The sequence below is a fragment of the Carassius gibelio genome, chromosome B25 (genome assembly GCF_023724105.1).
Source record: "Carassius gibelio isolate Cgi1373 ecotype wild population from Czech Republic chromosome B25, carGib1.2-hapl.c, whole genome shotgun sequence".
NCBI lineage: Eukaryota > Metazoa > Chordata > Actinopteri > Cypriniformes > Cyprinidae > Carassius > Carassius gibelio.
The window spans coordinates 6,915,458-6,937,381 of NC_068420.1; the positions used below are offsets into that span (position 1 = coordinate 6,915,458).

The 21,924-nt window shown below is 36.7% G+C and overlaps 1 protein-coding gene and 1 long non-coding RNA gene across 7 annotated transcripts in view; one reads left to right on the plus strand and one right to left on the minus strand.

The window, feature by feature from the left end:
• The window catches only part of LOC128014586 (GTPase IMAP family member 8), an 88,037-nt gene that overhangs the window by 5,567 nt on the left and 60,546 nt on the right, over positions 1-21,924 (plus strand). For all 4 annotated transcript variants that reach the window (XM_052598256.1, XM_052598257.1, XM_052598255.1 and 1 more), the window contains exons 2-3: positions 17,270-17,495; positions 19,501-20,205. In XM_052598256.1, the coding sequence (XP_052454216.1) occupies positions 17,450-17,495; positions 19,501-20,205 (751 nt within the window). In that variant the 5' untranslated portion in view covers positions 17,270-17,449. The remainder of the gene's footprint in view (positions 1-17,269; positions 17,496-19,500; positions 20,206-21,924) is intronic.
• Positions 7,749-11,406, minus strand: LOC128014620 (uncharacterized). Of its 3 annotated transcripts, none has more exons than XR_008183588.1 (4): positions 10,765-11,406; positions 10,011-10,642; positions 9,043-9,851; positions 7,749-8,411 (listed from the first exon to the last, which is right to left on the minus strand). It is a non-coding gene; the product is annotated as an uncharacterized LOC128014620 (long non-coding RNA). The 3 variants fall into 3 exon arrangements; XR_008183589.1 differs by having other exon boundaries at positions 9,043-9,611; positions 9,721-9,851; positions 10,011-11,406; XR_008183586.1 differs by having other exon boundaries at positions 10,011-11,406.

A 21,924-nucleotide genomic window follows, 5' to 3' on the forward strand; every position in this document is an offset into this window, starting at 1 on the left:
TACCACCCTTCATAAAAGAAGGAACTTTGAAAGAGATTCTTGAACGCTACGAAAAATTAACTGCTCCGATTAAGATGATTCCGTTAGGTCTTAAAAATCCAAACTTTAAGCATGTCATGTCTTTCCGACGTTTCACGTACATGATACCCAATTCGCAAAATGAGCCGCTTAATCTGGTGCTAAAAATAGCAGTAGAGGGTAAAGATTACACAATCTTTGTCACTTCGGATAACATGCGCTGTTTTTTGTGCAGTGAATATGGACATCAGAAACAGGCATGTCCCAAACAACAGAGCGCTAACAATCCGGCAGGTTTACAAACGTCTCCCAAAATAAATGTTCAGGAGAATAATGTGAGCGTTAAAGAAAGTAACGCGGCTGTTCATGATGTGACAGATGAAGCTGTTGAGAGAAATGTGGAGATAAACAATGTAAACAGGGTAGATAATACAGTAGATGGTGCTACAAGTGTCAATGCTGTAGGGGAGGGGGGAGAAAATGAAGAATTACAGAAATTACAATCTCAGACTAAAAACAGAGATGAAGATCTATTGATGGAGTGTGCAGAAACAGATGACAGAAACGATGATAAGTCAGACCAAGCAAATGAAAGTTGTAGTCAGTCGTTTCCAACCGGCTCTGGTGTGGTCCATTCTGATAGTGATTCAGATGAATGTGAGAGTGTAGGGAGTTTCCTAGAAATGGGAGACATTGATTCCCAAATAGGCACATCAGAATTGAGTGGCTGTGAAACTAAGTTATATTCTACAAGGGAGATTAGTGCTTTCCTTGATGAAACTAAAGGTGTACGGAATCCACAGTTTGATTTGTTTTTTCCAGATTTAAAAAGATTTTTAGTGTCTTGTAGAGATGTAATGATAAATGCAACAGTTGAGGAGTTTAGTAGACAAAAACGGTATCGTCTTAAAAAAATAATGACCAAAGTAAAGAAAATGATTCATCAAGATGGAAAAAAGTAGCTGCTAAGAGATTGGAAAAGATAGTCTTGTGAGATATCACCTGCTGCATTAAGATATAATGACATCCTTAAATATTGGATCTTTAAATGTAAATGGATGTTGTAATAAAGAAAAGAGAAGTGCACTTTTAAAGTTTTTGGCTTTTAAAAAGTCAAGTGTGATATTCTTACAAGAAACACACACAGATGTATTTAACCAGGCAGAATGGCTAAGTGAATGGAAAGGACAGGCTTTTCTCAGCCATGGTTCCAGTGTAAGTGCTGGAGTAGCTGTTCTCATATCAGAAAGTGTTCAGGGTAACGCTTCTAATATGATCGAAATTATTCCTGGAAGAATGCAGCCGGTGGATATCACTTTGCAAGATCTGTCTTTTTCCTTCATTAATGTATATGCTCCTAATGTTGGGTATGAAAGAGGTTTATTTTTAAAAAAATTACAGGACGCAATGATTAATATTCCTCGTGATAACTTAATCATTGTGGCTGGAGATTTTAATTGTACTCTTAATAATATAGTTGATAGGAATCATGACGAACCGCATCCCAATTCCGCTGAAGCTCTTAAGAAAGTAATAACTTTTCATTCTCTTGTAGATGTGTGGAGAGAATCTTTCCCCAAAAGCAGGCAGTACACATGGATGAAAGTAAATTCCAATACAATATCAGGCGCTCGATTAGATCGAATATATGTTCAGAAATGTCGAAGAGGACAATTTTTTGATAGCAAAATTGTTCCTACTCCAATTTCTGACCATTTCTATGTCTCTGTTACAGTTACAACATCGAGTAATACCTTTAAATCATATTGGCGTTTTAACAACACTCTGTTGCGAGATCGTACGTTTATACATCTATTTGATTTCTTTTGGAGAGCTTGGAGAGAGAGAAAGACAGATTTTAAATCCCTAAGTCAGTGGTGGGACATTGGGAAAATCAATATTCAGTCTTTTTGCCAACAGTATGTACAAAATAATACAAAAGAAATTCAGAAGAAAATTGAAGAGTTAGAACAAGAAATCATGAGACTGAACAGCTCCATAAGTGAAAGTGGTGGAACAAGTGTGGATCTGCTTGAACAATATCATTTTCTCCTGAAAAACTTGCATGAAGAAAGAGATCAAGGAAAAATAGTACAACAAAGATTTACTCAGCTCAACAACATGGACTCTTCAACATCATTCTTTTTTGCTTTAGAGAAAAAAGTCCAAGACAAGAAATCAATAAGTCATCTTAAATTATCAAATGGAAGGGAGACAACCGATAAGAGAGAAATTACTTCACAAGTTTTGTCTTTTTATGAAGAATTGTATAGTGCTGAACCTTGTGATTCCGAAGCGACAGCCTATTTTCTTACTGGAACTCCAAAACTGAAGGAAGAAGAGAAGACACTATTAGAAAAGCCACTTTCACTAGAAGAGTTGAGCGAGGCTGCTAAACAGCAGTCGGTGGGACGATCTCCAGGATTGGATGGACTGACTTCAGAGTTCTACAAGGCTTTGTGGTCATTGATTGGACCAGATCTGTACTCCGTGTTCCTTGAATGTGAAAAATCAAGACTACTTCCTCTCAGTTGTAGAAGAACAATAATTACGCTATTCCCAAAGAAAGGAGATCTAGGACTTTTAAAGAACTGGCGCCCTATCTCCCTTTTAGGGATAGATTATAAAATACTTTCAAAGGCATTAACGAACCGCTTGAAAAATGTTATGGCTTCAATAATTTATAAAGACCAATCTTATTGTGTTCCAAGACGTTCTATTTTTGATAACCTTTTTCTTGTGCGAGATTTATTGCATTTTACTGAGATTTATGGACTTGATGTGGGCCTTTTATCCCTTGACCAGGAAAAGGCGTTCGACAGAGTCGATCATGGATACCTTTTTAATGCCTTATCAGCTTTTGGCTTTGGAGAACAGTTCATTTCATGGATCAAGATACTCTATACAGATGTTTTTAGTATGTTGAAGTTAAACGGAACACTAACTAGAACTTTTCCTGTGCGTAGAGGCATAAGACAAGGATGTAGCCTCTCAGGACTTTTGTATTCAATATCCATCGAACCTTTATTGAGAGTTCTCAGAGAAAAGCTACAAGGTATTTCAGTCCTCAATCCCAGTATATCGGAAACTACTGTAGTAAGGCTTATTGCCTATGCTGATGACGTTACAGTCATAATAAGATCTCAAGAAGACATTTTTCAGTTGAGGAAGTGTCTAGACTGGTTTCAGAAAGCATCTTCAGCGAAGGTAAATTGGAACAAAACGGAAGCATTACTTTGTGGCCAGTGGCGGGAAGAAGTTCCACCTCATCTCCCACAACAGTGCCACTGGAACACAGAGGGATTGAATATCCTTGGAATCTTTTTTGGCACTCAGCAGTATATGACAAGGAATTGGGATGGAGTGGTTGAAAAGATTTTAGGACGATTGAAGAGATGGAACTGGATTCAGCCACAGTTATCATGTAGAGGAAGAGTTTTAGTGATAAACAACTTAGCTGCTTCAATGTTGTGGCATCGACTGACTGTTTTAGACCCTCCAGCTGGACTTTTACAGCTACTCCAGAAACATTTTGTGAATTTCTTCTGGGGAGGCCATCATTGGGTTCATCCAGGGATTCTGAATGTACCTGTGTTTGAGGGTGGTCAGGGTCTCATTGATCTAACCGCTAAATGGAGAGCTATGAGACTACAATCAGCTCAAAAACTGCTGTATAACACTGATCCACAACCATGGATTATGTATGGGTTAGCAGCATTACGAGCAGTTAGTAAAATGGGACTTGATAGACATTTATTACTTATTTCTAATGATGCAGTCAAAGCTCTGGGTATAAATGGATTCTACCAGTCTGTATTAAGAGCATGGAATATTTTTGAAATGGAAAGAGAGAGCCATTTTGGACTTGAAGAACCAATATTTCATAACTCATGGCTATGTCATCCGTCTAACTTGCCAAATGTTGGAATTAACACTTTTATTTCATCGGGGGTTTTAAAAGTGGCAGATTTAGTTGACACCGAACATAGTACATGGTTTTCAGCACTAGAAATAACTAAACAAATGGGTAAGAAGTCAGAAAGGATAGTGAAGAATGTTTTAAGCAAGTTAAAATCATCATTTCCTATATCATTTAATAAGTTTCTTGAAGATTATTTTGTTAATGGTTCAAATCAAATGGTTTTTCCTGAATTATTTGTAACACCATATAATTGCCAGGATAATGAAGATAAGAGACAACTTCTTTCCTTAAAAGAACTTCAACATATGTCTTTTTCAGAAAGCAGTAAGCGACTTTTGTATATAGCTTGTGTGAAGTCAAGATTTCGTGAACAACTTAAAAATAAGACGGATACAAAATGGAGGAGTTATTTATCTGTCCCTGACGTTCAATTACCTTCATGGCGTTTATTTTATAAAAGTCCATTGCCCAAACGATCAGGAGATTTACAGTGGCGTATCTTGCACTGTGCTTTAGCAACAAAAACATTTTTGTTTAAGTGTAACTTTAGTACATCTTCAGTTTGCAAATTTTGTAATGTATCAGATACTGTTTTTCACATTTTTTCTGAGTGTTATAGAATTGTACCTCTTTTGGATCTCTTAGAAAATTTATTTAGAGGTTTTGGTTGGAATTTTTCAAAAACGGTATTTATTTTTGGGTTAAATATATGAAGTCTCAAAGTGAGTCCTGCACATTTTCCAATTTTTTAATTGGGCAAGCGAAGTTAACCATTTGGAAAGCATATCAAATTGAAAATGAAGACAAAAGAATTAATATAGTAGGATTGTTCAAAGCTTTGGTAGAGTCCAGAGTTAAAATAGAGTATGAATTTTATAAAATGAACAATAATATGTTAATTTTTATAAAAAAGTGGTGTATAAATGCAGATTTTATTTTTGTGAATGATGATGATAAATTAGTGTTTCAGTGGTACTCTTGAAATTTGAAAGAATTAATATTGAATTTAAAGTGTTATTTATTACTCATTGTTTATTAAGTATTGTCATGAATTTTGGAAACGTGATGATCATTGTATAATATGATAGAATAATAAAAGTGGATAAGTCTCTCTCTATTTAACAACTCTCTATTTAATAGCATTACCTTACAATGAAATACGTCTTCCTTCAGGCAGCCTGAATGTTTTCCTGCCTTGCTAAATGTTAGGTCAGTTTGCGCGAGTCCCACGTGCTTTGAAGCAGGAGCAGCTGACAGAGGATTCTGCTTGGTCCTAAAGCCTTCCTCAAATGCTATGATCACAAAATAATGATTAATTATCAATTGATAAATTGTTATTTTTATGGTCTTGTGAAAATAATAATATGGGCTGCGAGAAAATAATGAATAAAAAGAGTAGATACGGCTTCTGTGAGTGCAGTCATGTTTCAACCCTGTAACATGAACTGTTCCTCGCCACCAAAAAACAGACCGAATTCAGTTCAGATGGAGGGGGTTGTTTTTTTGGGGGGTAGTTATGTATAGCTTGTGGGTGTCGAAATAAAGGTGAGAATCTCTTGGTCTTTCATATTAACAGTGTCTTATGAGGGTTTTAAACTTGGTGAGCAGGTTTAGACAGGATGCATCATTTTGGTTTTTGACGACAACTTTAAAGAAAGGTTAGATCCACTTCAAATATTGACTACTATATAGCGCAATATAGTTTATTAGTTATTTATATAAATAACTTAATTTCAGATGAAGTTGCCTTATGTAACAGAAATGAGTCGAACCAGACAAATTAAAGAGTCTATCAAAGCTGTTTGGAACACGAGCCGAATTCCTCAGGAAGTCATAAATCAGTTCTAGTGCCACAAGAACCAAGCAAGATGACCAACCAACTTGTGCACACAACAGCTTTCAACATTAACACCACTAGAACAATTATTGTCAATCAGTCCAGTCGCATCACTCCATATTCATTTATGTGTAACCCCCACATTTGACTATCATGTTATAATCACTTATTGTGTATGTTTTTTTTAATAACTATGGCATAGCTATGGCATAACGATTTATAATTGTGTTTGGTATGTGTGTGATCGAATCTTCTTGCTTGAATTAGCCCTGACAATAATTTATTTGTCCCATGTATCGTATTCGTGCTATAGGAATCATGTCCAAAATTAGACCCTGCAAGGCAGGAAAATTCGGACCACATGCTTGGTAAGATAAACAAATGATTTATGATACCCCTGAGCCATGAGAATATCTGATTGGTCAAGACAACATTTGAGGTGTGGCCAACAGGCCACTTTAAATACCTAGGACACCATGAAATCTGGCTTTTAGTTCTAGCCTTGCTTGTGCTATCAGTCATGCGGGCTTTTAGTCTGCTTTTTAAAAACAAAACAGTGAAATTCACTGAAACAGCGATTCTGTTCAAATTCCCTTTAAAATCTTAAATGATTCCCTTTGAGCTAAATTTACCTGTTTCCGTTACACTTAACTAAAAGAAAAAAATTAGACTATGAAATATACATTCTCACAGAATGTAGCCTATGCATAACCAATATATTGAACCATCACTTTATGTTTTTCTAAATCCCAAACAGAGTCCAGACATCAGTAAACTATCCATCTATTAACATATTTTATAGGCTATTTTAGATTTGGGAACACACATGCATTACAGATGTGAGTTTTTGGAGACTATTATTATTGTTAGTAATAGTAGTAGTAGTAGTAGTAGTAGCAGACTATTTAAAATGCACAAACCAGAAGCAACATTATCTTGAAGAGAAGGGTTGGCCATTCTCAAAACATAAAATAACAATTTTAATTCAATTTCGTTTTTGTATTTTCAGAGGAAAAATCTTTGTTAAGGCATCTCTCCATTACGGAGCGTTCAGAAAGCAGAATTTATGCAAATACGTATAAAATGCTTAAAAAGCTTCTGTCTAGAGGGTATTTAATAGGTCTGCCCCCACGTATGATTTTTTTAGTTAGGCTAATAGTCGTCCATTTGTCATTATTGAAACAATCGCAGGTTTATATAAAATTTCCATCTATAATACAGCCTTAAATGTACAGGTTTTAGGACCTGCCACTAGAGGGCGCACTTCCAAAACAATAATAATCGCATGGTTTGATGACGCTAAGGAGCATGGAATGATGGGTTTGTTGTCTTCTACCCAACCGCTGACGGCCATCAATCAGACGGAAAGATAATGTTTCTCCCCTTGAGTTGAATTAAAGGCTCAGGTCGTTCTTGGTTTTAACAGACATTTATTTGGACACGAGTCTTCAACATGTCTTGTACATGCTAGTCTTTTAGCCTTTTTTATGTCCCAACAATGCCGTCAGAACTATGAAAGAAAATACACAAACTTAAATTAACCCTCTAAAAGAGATGTTTTACACATAATAATAAACAAAAAAATACATACAAACGAATAAATAAAGTGCACATTTCCACCAGCAAGTAAATACACTCCCTGCTAACAACATTACGTAACTGTTACGTAACTGCGACGTAATCTGGTGACCAAAGTTTCGTCGTGGCGACGTAACTAGTTACGTCGTGGCAACCGGAAAAGTGAAAGGTGCGTATACGTCGCCACAACGTAACTTTGTGACGTTGCCAGTAAGTAACTGCGACGTCGTGGCAACGTCGCGGACCGGTGGTCGTGTGCTGGTAATCAGTTGGTCATTTTTTTATAATTATTCTATGGGCGGACATGCAGCAATTGAACCTAATTTATGTCCTCATATGCCCAAACTAATTTAAAAGGATGTTTCAGCAGCTGTGAATGATGAATACTCAAAATGAATTCAGTTAATTTATTAACAAGCAAATATGAACAATAATACACCCAGATTATTAATAAAAACAGGATATACAGCGACATATGAATGAAAGCATTCAGCCCAAACAGAAGCACATAGATTGAGATATATTAATAATAAATACATTTCCATATTTTTAAATATCTATACCCTTCTGTAAGCATCCAGGGTCAAAACATTATGCACAAACATGCAAGTCTTAGTAAGCACTCAGCACATTGCATTTAAATATTATCATTAGCAATGCACACATTCATCAACTAATCACAAGCTCCCCCAATAATACATCAGCTAATCACACCCTTAACCAAACCACTATAAATAATTAATTGAAATTAATATCCAATAGCTTATGAACAGATGTATTATACCAAATCAAGTTTAATGAATCTCACACCTATCATACAGCATTATGGCCAGTACACACTGCCACAAAAATATATCAAAATATATATATAATATATCTTACTTTCTCTATTCTTTCAATATTCAAGTGTTCGTGTCCCTGAGTAATATCTGCATCCCCTGAAGTCTGAAGAGAACACAATATGCTAGTAGACAGCAATCCTTGTGAGAGAGAGGTCTGGTGTGGAGGGTGGATCTAGAACTGACTTCTCCTGATTATCTGTCTTCACAAACTGCCCTGAAATACAATTCAAACATTAACAATGATTCTTATAAATGTAATGTAAGGCTGTTACATTCATAATGCTCATTTTGGAAATATAGTTAATCTCAGTAATATGCAGCATGCACGATACAAGGAAGTGGTCAGTAACTACACTTTGAGGTATGATATCTATATCAGTAAGGCTACCTTTAAGAAAAAATAAAATGAATAAATTATGTTGTGTTATGCATTCAAATAGTAAGACATGCTAAAATACAGAATTGGTTAACAATAATAATAAAAAAATAATATGCTGGGGAAAAAAATAAACATTTCATAGGGCCCTAAACATGTTTTTTTTTTTTTTTACTTTTAATAAATTGATGTGAAAATGCATGTTCTACGAAAAAGGAGTAGAGAAAAATGAAATATTTATTTTATCATTGAGGATTTCTTTAAAAAAAACACCTCCGACACGACCAGTCTGATGGGGCTCATGCTTATAACAGTAGTTTGGTGGAGTTTAGACTAATGCTAAATCAAAAATGCCTATCAAAATTAACACTGGAACAAACACAATCTTTATTGATTGGACAACACAAGTACTTCTATTTGAGCGTGTAGAACAAAAGTCATCATAGCAGTTATTTGAGAATTGGCTTACTAGTCATATGGAGCGACGTGTCCTGGAGATGTTGTCCAACAGGAGATCTAAAAAGCCTAGGACGCTCCCAGAAAAGATCCCAATTATTAACAAAAAGCAGTTTCTGTTCTTTACACCATGACAATAACCATTCGTTTAAAGCAAAAAGTCTGCTGAACCTTTCATGTCCTCGTCTATATATGGGAAGTGGTCCTGACACGATGATCATCATGCAGGTGATGTGCTGCGCACCGTCTCGATCAGGCTCCTGAAGTCTCTCTTCAGTGTCTCCGTCTGCCGCAGCATTGTGTCGTTAACGCCGGCGTGAAGCATGTCCACTCCGATGCTCCCCTCACCCTTCAGGATCACGGGAATCTGTGCAGAAATATCAAGAACATGAGCACCAGGGAAACAGTGAGTGTGGACTTTACCTTCAGCTAACATAGCACGAACGTGCCGGACGATGGAGTCTCCGATGATCACAGCGTTGTGTTCTGTCTCGCGAAGTGGAGCGAATCAGGTTCTGGTGGAGATCCTGAAGACGGCGGATGGAGAGAGGTCGTTGCCCAGGGCCTGGTTCATGTCTTACACTGTTAAATACGGTGAAGGACAGCTGGGAAGATCGTGTCTTGGGTACACCGGGCCTTTGCAGAGAACCACACAGAGTAGAGGTGGTAGGAGGGTTAGCTGTATACTTACCCTGGACTTATGAGCATCAACCCCTGAATATTTCCAGCACAGCTCTCCACTCGCTCAGCTGGGCCTGCTTCTCCACAATATCATGGATCTGTATCTTCACGGCCTCCAGCTCCTTATTAGAAATAAACAAACTAGAGAATAGGGGAAATGCAGAAAAGAAAAATAGTAATATGGAAAACATACAAAAACATCTTAAGATACCGGAATTCACATGTTTAGATTTTAAAGATGCATGATGATATATTGTAAAAAATAAATATCAAGTTATTTAATAAGCTTTCTCGGATCACCTGTGTTTTCTATCTCTGTCAGCAGCTCCCATTAGACATTTTCTTGGAACTTCCCTTCTGTTTTAGAGGGTTTTTAAGACACTCCTGAAATCACTGTAAAAAATGTTTTATCAATATTTGTTTACAATGATAAATCAGAACAAGCTTGAAACAGTGGTATGAAATAGTTTCAGCCCATTTTAGACCGCAAGTGACGTCACTGATAGACTCTACAGTGCAGACTTTTAGGTTAAATTAATTAGCTTAACTTTACTTCATTTATCTATTGACAAATTACCATCAAAAACATTTACAAAGCAATCAAAACCGATCCTTTACGCATAAGAGGTAATTAGAAGCCCAAACTTTCATTAAGAGCTCAAATCTAATATGCTATAACGTTAATTATGTTTCTATGCTAGCGTAATACTTGATAGCAGACATTTCAAGAAAAATACCATAATCACAGAGGTATAAATATTAATAAAAAGTACTTAAAGTAGACTGTGGATAATATTAACGTGTTACTTAACAAATCTGTCGCATTGTTGGCCTTTTCTTTGGTATAACTGACGACAAACAGAGAAAATGTCAGACGAGTCCTCTCCTCTCCAGCAGCTGATGTGTACGCGGTTGCCATGGTAACTCAACGGCTAGAAGGCCAATAAAAACAATAAAATAATAAAAAAAGGTTTTAGCGACGTTAGACTTTTGTTTTTACTTTGTTTTATACATTTTATCAACCCACTTATTTATTATAAATTGTAAGACTCACCTCAGAAAGATAAATTCTCCTGTCAGACACAGTTGAAGTGAAAAGTGCGTCAAACAAACGCGCTGTCCTTCTGATACAACAGTCTCTGCTGCAGATGAGATGATGAGCCAGTCTGTGTCATTATTTCACGTTATAACTCCATACGAGATAGAAAGTTTCACAACTCTTTTCTTGTCAATACTGTGCGCGCGGTGCGTCAGTTGTGGAAGCGCGCGACTCTATGTCACGTCATTAAAAGCTTAAAAGCATGTCCATATTCTGACTTGTTGAAAATAAACATATTTTATCTTTAACGTTTAATCTTGTGTCTGAAGTTTAATCACACTTTTTAAATAGCTCTATACTCAGAGAGCATATAAAGAACGTACAAAAAATATTGTAATGATATTACGTGCATACGACGTTGTAGTTACGTTGCCAGTAAGTCATGAAGTTACCAATATATTACCAACAGAGGACCTGTCTGGGACGTTCTTGGTTATCTGGTCACGTTGGAAGGACGTACTGACGACGTTGCGAGTTGGTAATGTGATGGTAATAAAATTACGGGAATGCGACGTCGTAGTTACGTTGTCAATTGGTAAGTCATGGAATTACCAAAAATTACCAGTACGTTACGTAACTGTTACGTCGTGTGTTAGCAGGGCTTAATTGGCTAATTATACAATAACACACGATCACGTAACAAACGTTCACATACGGAAGCCAGTTAATACGATAAAACTAGGGATGCACCGAAATTTCGGCCACCGAAAATTTTCGGCCGAAAATGACTTTTTCGGTTTTCGGCCGATAGACTTTTATCACCGAAACAACACGGCCGAAATGTTGTGATGACGCAAACAGAAACCGCGACCTGCACGTGCATAACGCAGACCACGAGCTCCACGCGACATTCACTTAACACCAGTGAGAACATTCTCTCTCTTCGTATTCCTTTATTCGCAGCACTAAAGCGTCTCCTAACAAAGAGATTAAGACGGACCACGAAGTAAAAACAAAGAAAAGTACAGTCTTATAGAGTCTGTTAGCACACGTCTCACTGAGATCTTGACGGATCCTCTGCACTTCATCGCGAATGTGCTTGATCCGCATTATAAAACCATTACTTGGATGCGGAAATAAGGCAGCGCGCACGAGAAATGATCCAGGCCGCGCTGGATGCGGAGAACCCGCGTGGAGACGGAGAAGCGCCAAGCGCAGAAAAGACTCGTCTCTGCACCAGATGAGTGGCATGCACCCTCGTTGTCTGATATGTTAAGTGAAATTCTGCAAGAAAGTGCCTCAAATAATAATAATACGTTGGCTATTTTGTTCTTAGGCTACTATATATATATATATATATATATATATATATATATATATATATTAGTGCTGTCAATCGATTAAAAAAAATTAACTAATTAATCGCACAATTTTTTAAAATTAATCGCGATTAATCGCGATTAATCGCAATTAAAAGACTGAAACTTTTTGGATATGTAAATGTAAAATGTAAATAATTAATGTTAACTCAAGACAAAGAAACTATTTAAATTCAAAATATGATTGTTTATTGGAATTTTTGTTTAACTTGTAACACAGATTTTCTCATGTAAACAACATACCTGCAATAAACCATCAATATCCTCCAAATTAACTGTTGGCTTGAAAGCCATATTTATTACAGAAATAAAAACACAGGCATGTAAGTACCATGTGAATTTCAAAACAATCAATGCCAATAAAAAACGAAAATGATTTCCATGTTGAATTCTAAGTGGACTGCAAAAAAATTCCAAAGTATAGTCATTGCCAGTGCTTTAAGTGGGCCAGTATGCACAGGTACTCAGTACCGCCACTTCCAAATATAGCTCTTGAGCGTACCGCCACCTCTCCGTGCGCCCAGAACGTGCTTGTAGCGTACCGGTACGCTCATTTGGACATCTGTTTTATTAGAGGTTTTAATCTTTTTGCCGATTTTCAGAGCGCCCTTCACAATGCAAGCTTCCTAATTCATCCCACCCAGAGCAGAAACTACATTACCCATTCACCCTTAAGTTATACAAGTGAATAGCGCATGTGTCGCTTTTCCCACTGTTAAGTGTCAACAACTCAACGTGGCCGGAGAAGGTGTGTGAAACTCGTTGTGAGTTATACTAAAGCAAAATCTTGAGTATTTATTGTCTGATAAACATTAAAAACTGTCTGCGGAGGTTGAGTCGTCCTGCAGCCCCCGCTGGCTGTTCATTGGCTGCAGCATCTTTTTTCTAAGTTCAAAAAAAATACCGTAGACGGCAAGGCACAAATTTAGATATTCATTTATCTAATTAATCTATAGCCTATGCACAAAGATAATATGATCTTTTTGTCCCCTTTTTGTTTTAAAGCTTGATGAAGAGAGAGAGCGCAAGTTGCTGCAGCTGCGAGGAGGACAGTGATGCACGCGCACAGGAGTGATTGACAGTTCGCGGCACTGTGTACAAAAAATACTCCGCTACACAATTATTTCTTTATTTTCGTTTAAGCTTATTAACGTTAGCGTTACAGAAAGGTCTGATTTACGCACTGTTACAGTCATACAGTCATAATGTTTCTTGTGGTAGACTGAAGAGTAATCCGGCAGAGTTTTATACTGAAACTTTCCGTCTAAAAGTCCTTCCTTGGTCTTATCCATATTTCTTTGCACGTTGAACACACATAGGCCACAACTGGAAATAAAAAAAACTGCAACCGCGTTAATTGCGTTATTTTTTTTTAACGCGTTAAATATTTCAAATTAATCGAATGCGTTAACGCGCTAATTTTGACAGCACTAATATATATATATATATATATATATACACACACACACACACACACACATACACACACACACACACACACACACACAACAGCTAGATGGTTAACTGTCTGAAGTCCCCATCCCCAGAAGAGACAACCTTCTTGCCTATACTGGAGAAGTGATGCACTTTCTAGTCCTACAGAGAACAATTTCAAATGCACTTCACCTAAATGCACTTTGTTTTTATGAGAGAACTGTTCATTTTAAAACCTTTCTGCAGGCCAGTAGGCCTGTACATTATTATTAAATATACACATGAGTGGGATACATTTTTAGTTTGAATTTTATTTTATACTGTGCATTGTTGCAATGTGCTTAATAAATATTTGCATCATTTGTAATTATGTATTTTTATGTTTTTTTTTTTATAAATTATTAAATTGTAATTATCTTTGAAACTTTAATATTAATTTATGCAATTGCAATGTCTTAATTTTAGTAAAGCTAGTACACGGTCATAGCAATAAATGCAATGGTACTAATAATTGGCATAATTTCTTTCGGTGTTTCGGTTTCGGTTTTCGGCCTTGGTTTTCTCTTTTTCGGTTTTCGGTATCGGCCAAGAATTTTCATTTCGGTGCATCCCTAGATAAAACACATACCTCATTGGCCTCTCTGACTCAAGAGGAATAAACTTGGAGGGTTACAGCTTCCTTTAAACAAAAACTTGATATCTCTTCTTAGCACCACTTATGGCTTAACTCTTACAGACATGTGTTACTAATGCGGCACCTCGTGCGGCTCTTCTTACAGGTAGTGCACCGGAAACAATTCTGATAGCAACATTTAAATAATTCCCAAGCGGAACAAAATAAAAAATAAATAGATTCCCCCTTTTCTAAGGTTTTAGCTGAATAATATGAAATTAATTGACATGTATTAACAAAAATATATTACTTATCTATTCTAATGATTATTCTGAACATTTTAACTATTAATTGACCTTTTAAATGTAAAGTACATATAATGAATGAAATATATGAGAAGTTGCATCTGACGGCAGCTACAGATAAATCATGGATTTGATGGATGAGGTAAAGTTTTATAAATGTTGTTCAACAAATTCTACACTCGTGTACATTCAAACACAATAATTGCGCATACATAGCAAACGTAAATTCAACGATTTGCACGAGTAGATTACATACTCTTTTACATGGACACTACTAATCCAAACGTAATAGGACTAGAAGCACAATCAGAATGAAAAAGTCACATGTAAACACGTCAATCGGATTGAATTGGCCCGATCCGGGTGGTTTATTCCTTTTGTAATCCGAGCGAGAAGACATGTAAACACTTGATCGGATTGAAAACCGAAACTGGAAAGTACTGAGCATAATTGACTTCACTTGTCTCTGTTGAATCCAATGGGGTCGCTGTGTCCATTTCTTTTACTGTCTATGCATTCAAGTCCTCCTGGGAAGTTCGTACGCACGAGGTGGGAAGTTGGCTTACGAAGGCATGTGCGTTCAAGTCACTTTCGTCGGAGCAAGATGGTGGAGTACTTTCTCTTAATTAATAACACAAAAATACAGCAATGTTCTTAAACTCTTGTTCTAGAAAAGAAGAACAAAAAAATGTGCATTAGGTATACTTTGTTTTTTAATGTTTTAAATTAATTTATGAAGCCACTGCCAACTTTATTGTTACAAGTTGCATTGTTATATTATAATTATGCATCGTCAATTGACTTACTGCGCTGTTTTTAGAAAAGCCTGACAATATCACAGCTAAATACCTTTAAGTATTGTGTATTCCGCCATAATCACTGACACGCCCCCAACTCGTACAGATCGGGGCTTAAAGAAAATCCCGAGCTCCCCACTGCTATTTACGATATTGTGGTGGCATTCATGTGCATTCAATTCGTAAATATGATCTATACGAGATGACTTGAATGCACCATAAGTCAAGTCGCAGATCTTCTTTGATTATGTCACACATTTACTTACACATATTTGAGAATCAAGATATTTCCTGATGTATTAAACATTTTTGGAATTGTTTTGAATAAAAAGGAAAAATAAATAAATAAATAAATAAAACATAAGCCTATATCAGTTATACAGTGCTATCTTAGCTGCTGTGTCACATGACAACCATGACTAATACCCCCCCCCCCCCCCCAATGTGCACCCTCAAAAATAATGAATGCATGACTCCCCTGATTACTGGAGCCTATGCTCTCGCACTAGTAGGCTCAGGAAGAGCTTTTTCTTCGAGGCTGTGACACTTCTGAATGCCACATTTAAGCCTGTCTGAGGGATATTTCTAGCTGGATGAATAACCATCACCTCCAGCTCAACCTTACGAAGACAGACCTCCTGGTGATTCCAGCTAACCCATTGCTTCATCACAACTTCTCTTTACAGCTGGGTTCGTCAACCATAACTCCTTCCAGCACAGCCAGAAACCTAGGAGTTGTGATGGATCATCAGTTAAGCTTCACAGACCACATTGCTACAACGACTGCAGATTTGCTTTATACAACATTAGGAAGATTAGACACTTCCTATCAGGGCAAGCCACTCAATTTCTTGTCCAAGTTCTTGTTTTCTCCTGGGCTGGGCTATTGTAATTCTCTCCTGGTGGGCCTTCCTGCATGTACTATCAAGCCTCTGGAATTGATCCAGAATGCAGCAGTGATGGTTGTCTTCAATGAGCCAAAAAAGCTCACGTTACTCTGGCTACCAGTAGCCACTCGCATCAAATTCAAGGTACTAATGCTTGCCTATAAGACGACAACTGGCACGGCACCAACATAAACAAACTCACTGCACTGGTTAAATCTTATGTGCCCTCCTGAAGTTTGCGCTCTGTAAGTGAACGACGCCTTGTGGTGCCATCCCAAAGAAGTTCAAAATCACTGTCACGGACCTTTTCCTGGACTGTGCCCAGCTGGTGGAATGACCTCCCAATCTCAATTCGTACAGCTGAGTCTTTACTCATTTTCAACAAACATCTAAAGACTGAACTGCCAGCACTTAACCAACTAATACTAGCACTTTTCCTTCTTTTCTTGTCTTTCATATATATATATGGCACTTGTATACTGTTGTTGTTCTCTTGTTGACCTGACTGCTTCTATTGTTCTCATTTGTAAGTCGCTTTGGATAAAAGCTTCTGCTAAATGATTAAATGTAAATATATGAATAAATGTAATATAACAATATTATTATTATTATTATTAATGGCTTTAATTAATGGTTTTTATTTTCAATTAAACTGACAATGAGATTTAAAAAAAAGGAAATTAAGGAAAAGGAAAATAATTAGAAAATAACCCTGCCCTACAGCTGCCATTTCTTTTTATGGCACTATTCATAAAAGAACCTTGATAATTAATGGTAATTAATTATTTGTAGGTTACATTTCATTGATAACACTTTAATGAAATATTTGGAATTGATTTGTTGTTGTTGCCACCAGTTTATAATGTTTTGAGAATTTTGAAACAGTCCATCCTCACAGCGAGCAACTGGTTCTATTGTATCAGAGTTTAGAAAAGCTTTTTTTTATATACAATGTTCACTATACAGTAAGTAGGAATCAGAAAATCCTTGTTTTTAAGGACATCTGTGGCCATTAAGTGAACTGGAGCATGTTACTTTTTAATATATGTGAATACTTTTGCATGATTTTGGACAACGTTTGTATTTTGTTCTTTATTTGTTGCAGGTGATGCCTAATGTTTCTCAGAGCTAAGGATTGTGTTAATGGGGTATAAACTAGCTGCCATGAGTTTGGCAGGAAACACTGTCTTTAGAACAGAGATGTTTGACTTGAAGAGATCTGCTCTGTGTGTGAGGAGACATGGAGAAGTAGCAGACAGATAACAAATGAAGAAATAAAGAACAAATGAAGAGGATGGAAAACCAGATAAATGATACCAGATCACCAATGAGTGAGTTGAAAATTTCTGAGTATACACTTATATGTTAAATGGACTGCATTTACATAGCGCTTTCAAAAGACCCATGGCCATCCAAAGCGCCTCACATTCACCCATTGATTCATACACCGACGGTGGTGGTATCAGCCATGCAAAGCGCCATCCAGCTCATTGGGAGCAGCTGGGGTTAGGTTTCTTGCTCAAGGACACCTTGACACTTGGTCAGGTGGAGCCAGGGATTGAACCTTACATTCTTACTAGTAACAATTTAAATAGAGAGCTATCCAATTTAGTTTTTACTAGTAAGAACTGTACAGGTGCTGGTCATATAATTAGAATATCATCAAAAACTTTATTTCACTAATTCCATTCAAAAAGTGAAACTTGTATATTATATTAATTCATTACACACAGACTGATATATTTCAAATGTTTATTTCTTTTAATTTTGATGATTATAACTGACAACTAAGGAAAATCCCAAATTCAGTATATCAGAAAATTTGAATATTGTAAAAATATTCAATATTGAAGACACCTGGTGCCACACTCTAATCAGCTATTTAACTCAAAACACCTGCAAAGACCTTTAAATGGTCTCTCAGTCTAGTTCTGTAGGCTACACAATCATGGGGAAGACTGCTGACATGACAGTTGTCCAAAAGACGACCATTGACACCTTGTACAAGGAGGGCAAGACACAAAAGGTCATTGCAAAAGAGGCTGGCTGAAGATGTGGTAAAAAAAAAAAGTTAACAAGCAATAGGGATAACCGCACCCTGGAGAGGAGTGTGAAACAAAACCCATTCAAAAATGTGGGGGATATACACAAAGAGGAGACTGCAGCTGGAGTCAGTGCTTCAAGAACCACTACGCACTCTTGCCACTCTTGAACAACAGACAGTGTCAGAAGTGTCTTGCTTCAAAATGGACTGGACTGCTGCTGAGTGGTCCACAGTTATGTTCTCTAATTTAAGTAAATGTTGCATTTCCTTTGGATATCAGGGTCCCAGAGTCTGGAGGAATAGAGGAGAGGCACACAGTCCACATTGTTTGAGGTCCAGTGTAAAGTTTCCACAGTCAGTGATGGTTTGCAGTCATCTGCTGGTGTTGGTCTACTGTGTTTTCTAAGGTCCAAGGTCAACACAGCCATATACCAGGAAGTTTTAGAGCACTTCATGCTTCTTGCTGCTGACCAACTTTATGGAGATGCAGTTTTCATTTTCCAACAGGACTTGGTACCTGCACACAGTGCCAAAGCTTCCAGTATCTGGTTTAAGGACCATGGTATCCCTGTTCTTAATTGGCCAGCAAACTCGCCTGAACTTAACCCCATAGAAAATCTATGCCAGAAAAAATATGCCAGACCCAAGAATGCAGAAGAACTGAAGGCCACTATCAGAGCAACCTGGGCTCTCATAACACCTGAGCAGTGCCACAGACTGATCGATTCCATGCCATGCTGCATTGCTGCAGTAATTCAGGCAAAAGGATCCCCAACTAAGTATTGAGTGCTGTACATGCTCATACTTTTCATTTTCATTCTTTTTAGTTGGCCAAGATTTCTAAAAATCCTTTCTTTGTATTGTTTTAAGTTATATTCTAATTTTATGAGATAGAGAATTTGGGATTTTCCTTAGTTGTCAGTTATAATAATCAAATTAAAAAATAAATAAACATTTGAAATATATCAGTCTGTGTGTAATGAATGAATATAATATACAAGTTTCACTTTTTGTTAAAACTTTGCCCAGGTCTTGCTACCTAGCTCGTAGCTTATAAATTATCACTAGCATGTATTAACCAGTGGCCAGGTATAATACAAATATCCAAATTGTTAAGATATACTGATGTTAACATCTCATTGGATGTACAGTTGATAAAGTGTAAACTATCAAATTTTTAATATTCAGATTCAATTCCCCTCTGAAAACAGCTAATTTACTACAGTATATTGAGCAAAATATAGTAAAGTATATTTTGGATAAGTGTGTTGTGTTTTTTTTCTTGGATCCAGGTGATGCCCAGCATCTCTCAGAGCTGAGGATTGTGTTAATGGGTCATAGAGCTGTTGGTAAGAGTTCAACAGGAAACAGCATCCTGGGCAGAGAGGAGTTTGACTTGAAGAGATCTGCTCAGTGCGTGAGGAGACATGGAGAAGTAGCAGACAGACACATCACTGTCATAGAAGCTCCAGGATGGTGGATAAACTTACCTGTAGAGGAGAGTCCTGAGTTACTGAAACAGGAGATTTTGCTCAGTGTTTCTCTGTGTCCTTCAGGACCACATGTTGTACTACTGATCATACGTGCAAACTGTAGATTTAAAGAGACAGAGAGAAAAGCAGTGCAGGGTCATCTGGATCTTCTGGGTGAGAGAGTCTGGAGTCACACTATAGTGCTGTTCACTCATGGAGACTCTCTGTTAGACACATCTATAGAGCAGCACATTGAGAGTGAAGGACAGGATCTCCAGTGGCTGCTGGACAAATGTGGGAACAGATATCATGTTCTCAACAATCAGAACAGGAGTGACCACACTCAGATCAAGGAGCTGCTGGAGAAGATTGAGGAGACAGTGGCACAAAATGATTGCTGCTATTTTGAAATAGACAGAAAGATTTTTCAGGAAATGAAGGAGACAAGAAGAACAGAGGAAGAGAGAGCAGATGAACGAATGAAGAGGATCAAAAAACAGAGAGATGACATCAGATCACAGATGAGTGAGTTGACACCCTTCATAGCACTGATATGCATATTATATTCATAAAAATTTAAATATGACTCTTATAATTGCTACAAAAATGGCAATAAAAATAAAATATCAGTTTAACTAATAATAAATAATGCTCTGGTTACTAACATAACACAGGTTCCCTGAGATAACAGAAATGGGAAACATTGCATCAGTATGCTTTGTTAGGGGAAACACTGTTTCTCCAAAATAGTGAAGCCTGATTGGAAAGCTGCACAAACAAATGGCATTTTAGACAGGGTCCCGTTCTTCGTACGTCGCTTATTACATCCGAGATTAAATGACACATCCAAGATGATATCATCGAGCTAATCATGACCCGGCTAATTGGGTTCTTCGAACCCACCTGTTGTGTATGATATCACTGTATCACTGGATTGAATTATCTGAGATAATTGCGTGTTCATGTGTTGGCTTAAATGGGGATTTGTATCGATACTCGAAACCATGATCAGCAGTGCAGCGATTGGCTGGTGGCAAGACGGCAATGTAATGACGTCATATAATTTAAAATGTCACCCGATGAAAAAATTGACAAATTTCTGGACTTTTATAAGGAAACAGCCAAGCAAACAAAACTACATAAATGTTATAATAGATACATGAAACAGATAATAGATACATGTTTTTAATTTATTATAATTTGTTTCATGATTCCCAATTATTTAGATTCGCAATTTATAATAGTTGTGCAGTCTTTACATTTTTATGTCAATGTAGAAATTATCTATTAATTTCATTTTATATTTGGACAGATTTTTTACGTGACAGCATTAATGAAAGTTTCTTAAGGGTCAATATCATGTTATCTGCATCTCCTGGGGCCTGTTCTTCGTATGTCGCTTATTACATCCGAGATCAAATGACACATCCAAGATGATATCATTGTGCTAATCCTGATCCGGCTAATTGGGTTCTTCGAACACATCTGTTGTGTATGATTAGTATCGCTGGATTGAGTTATCTGAGATAATTGCGCGTTCATGTGTTGGCTTAAAAGGGGGATATGTATCGATACTCGAAACCATGATCAGCAGTGCAGCGATTGGTTGGTGGCAAGACGGCAATGTAATGATGTCATATGATTTAAAACGACACCTGACGAAAAACTTGACAAATTTCTGGACTTTTATAAGGAAACAGTCAAGCAAACAAAACTACATAAATGTTATAATAGATACATGAAACAGATAATAGATACATGTTTTTATTTTATTAGAATTTTTTAATGATTACCAATTATTTAGATTCGCAATTTATAATAGTTGTGCAGTCTTTACATTTTTATTTCAATTATGCAGTCTTTACATTTTTATTTCAATGTAGAAATGATCTATTCATTTCATTTTATATTTGGACAGATTTGTTACGTGACAGCATTAATGAAAGTTTCTTAAGGGTCAATATCATGTTATCTGTATCTCCTGCGCTCCATCAAGCCACTCTTATAATAGCAGTCATCACTCAAAATAATGCATGACTGTATAGCATGTGTGTAAGACTCTAATAAAATTATGAAGCAATAATTTTATGACAAATAAATATTTCAGTGAGTAAAACTGGCTCTGTCTATAGTAAGCTGTTATGGACTACACAGCATTTTTTATATTATTTGTACATTTTTTTTTTTTATTATTATTATTTTAAATTATTGTTCCTGGATCAGTACGATACTCTTGTTATAAAG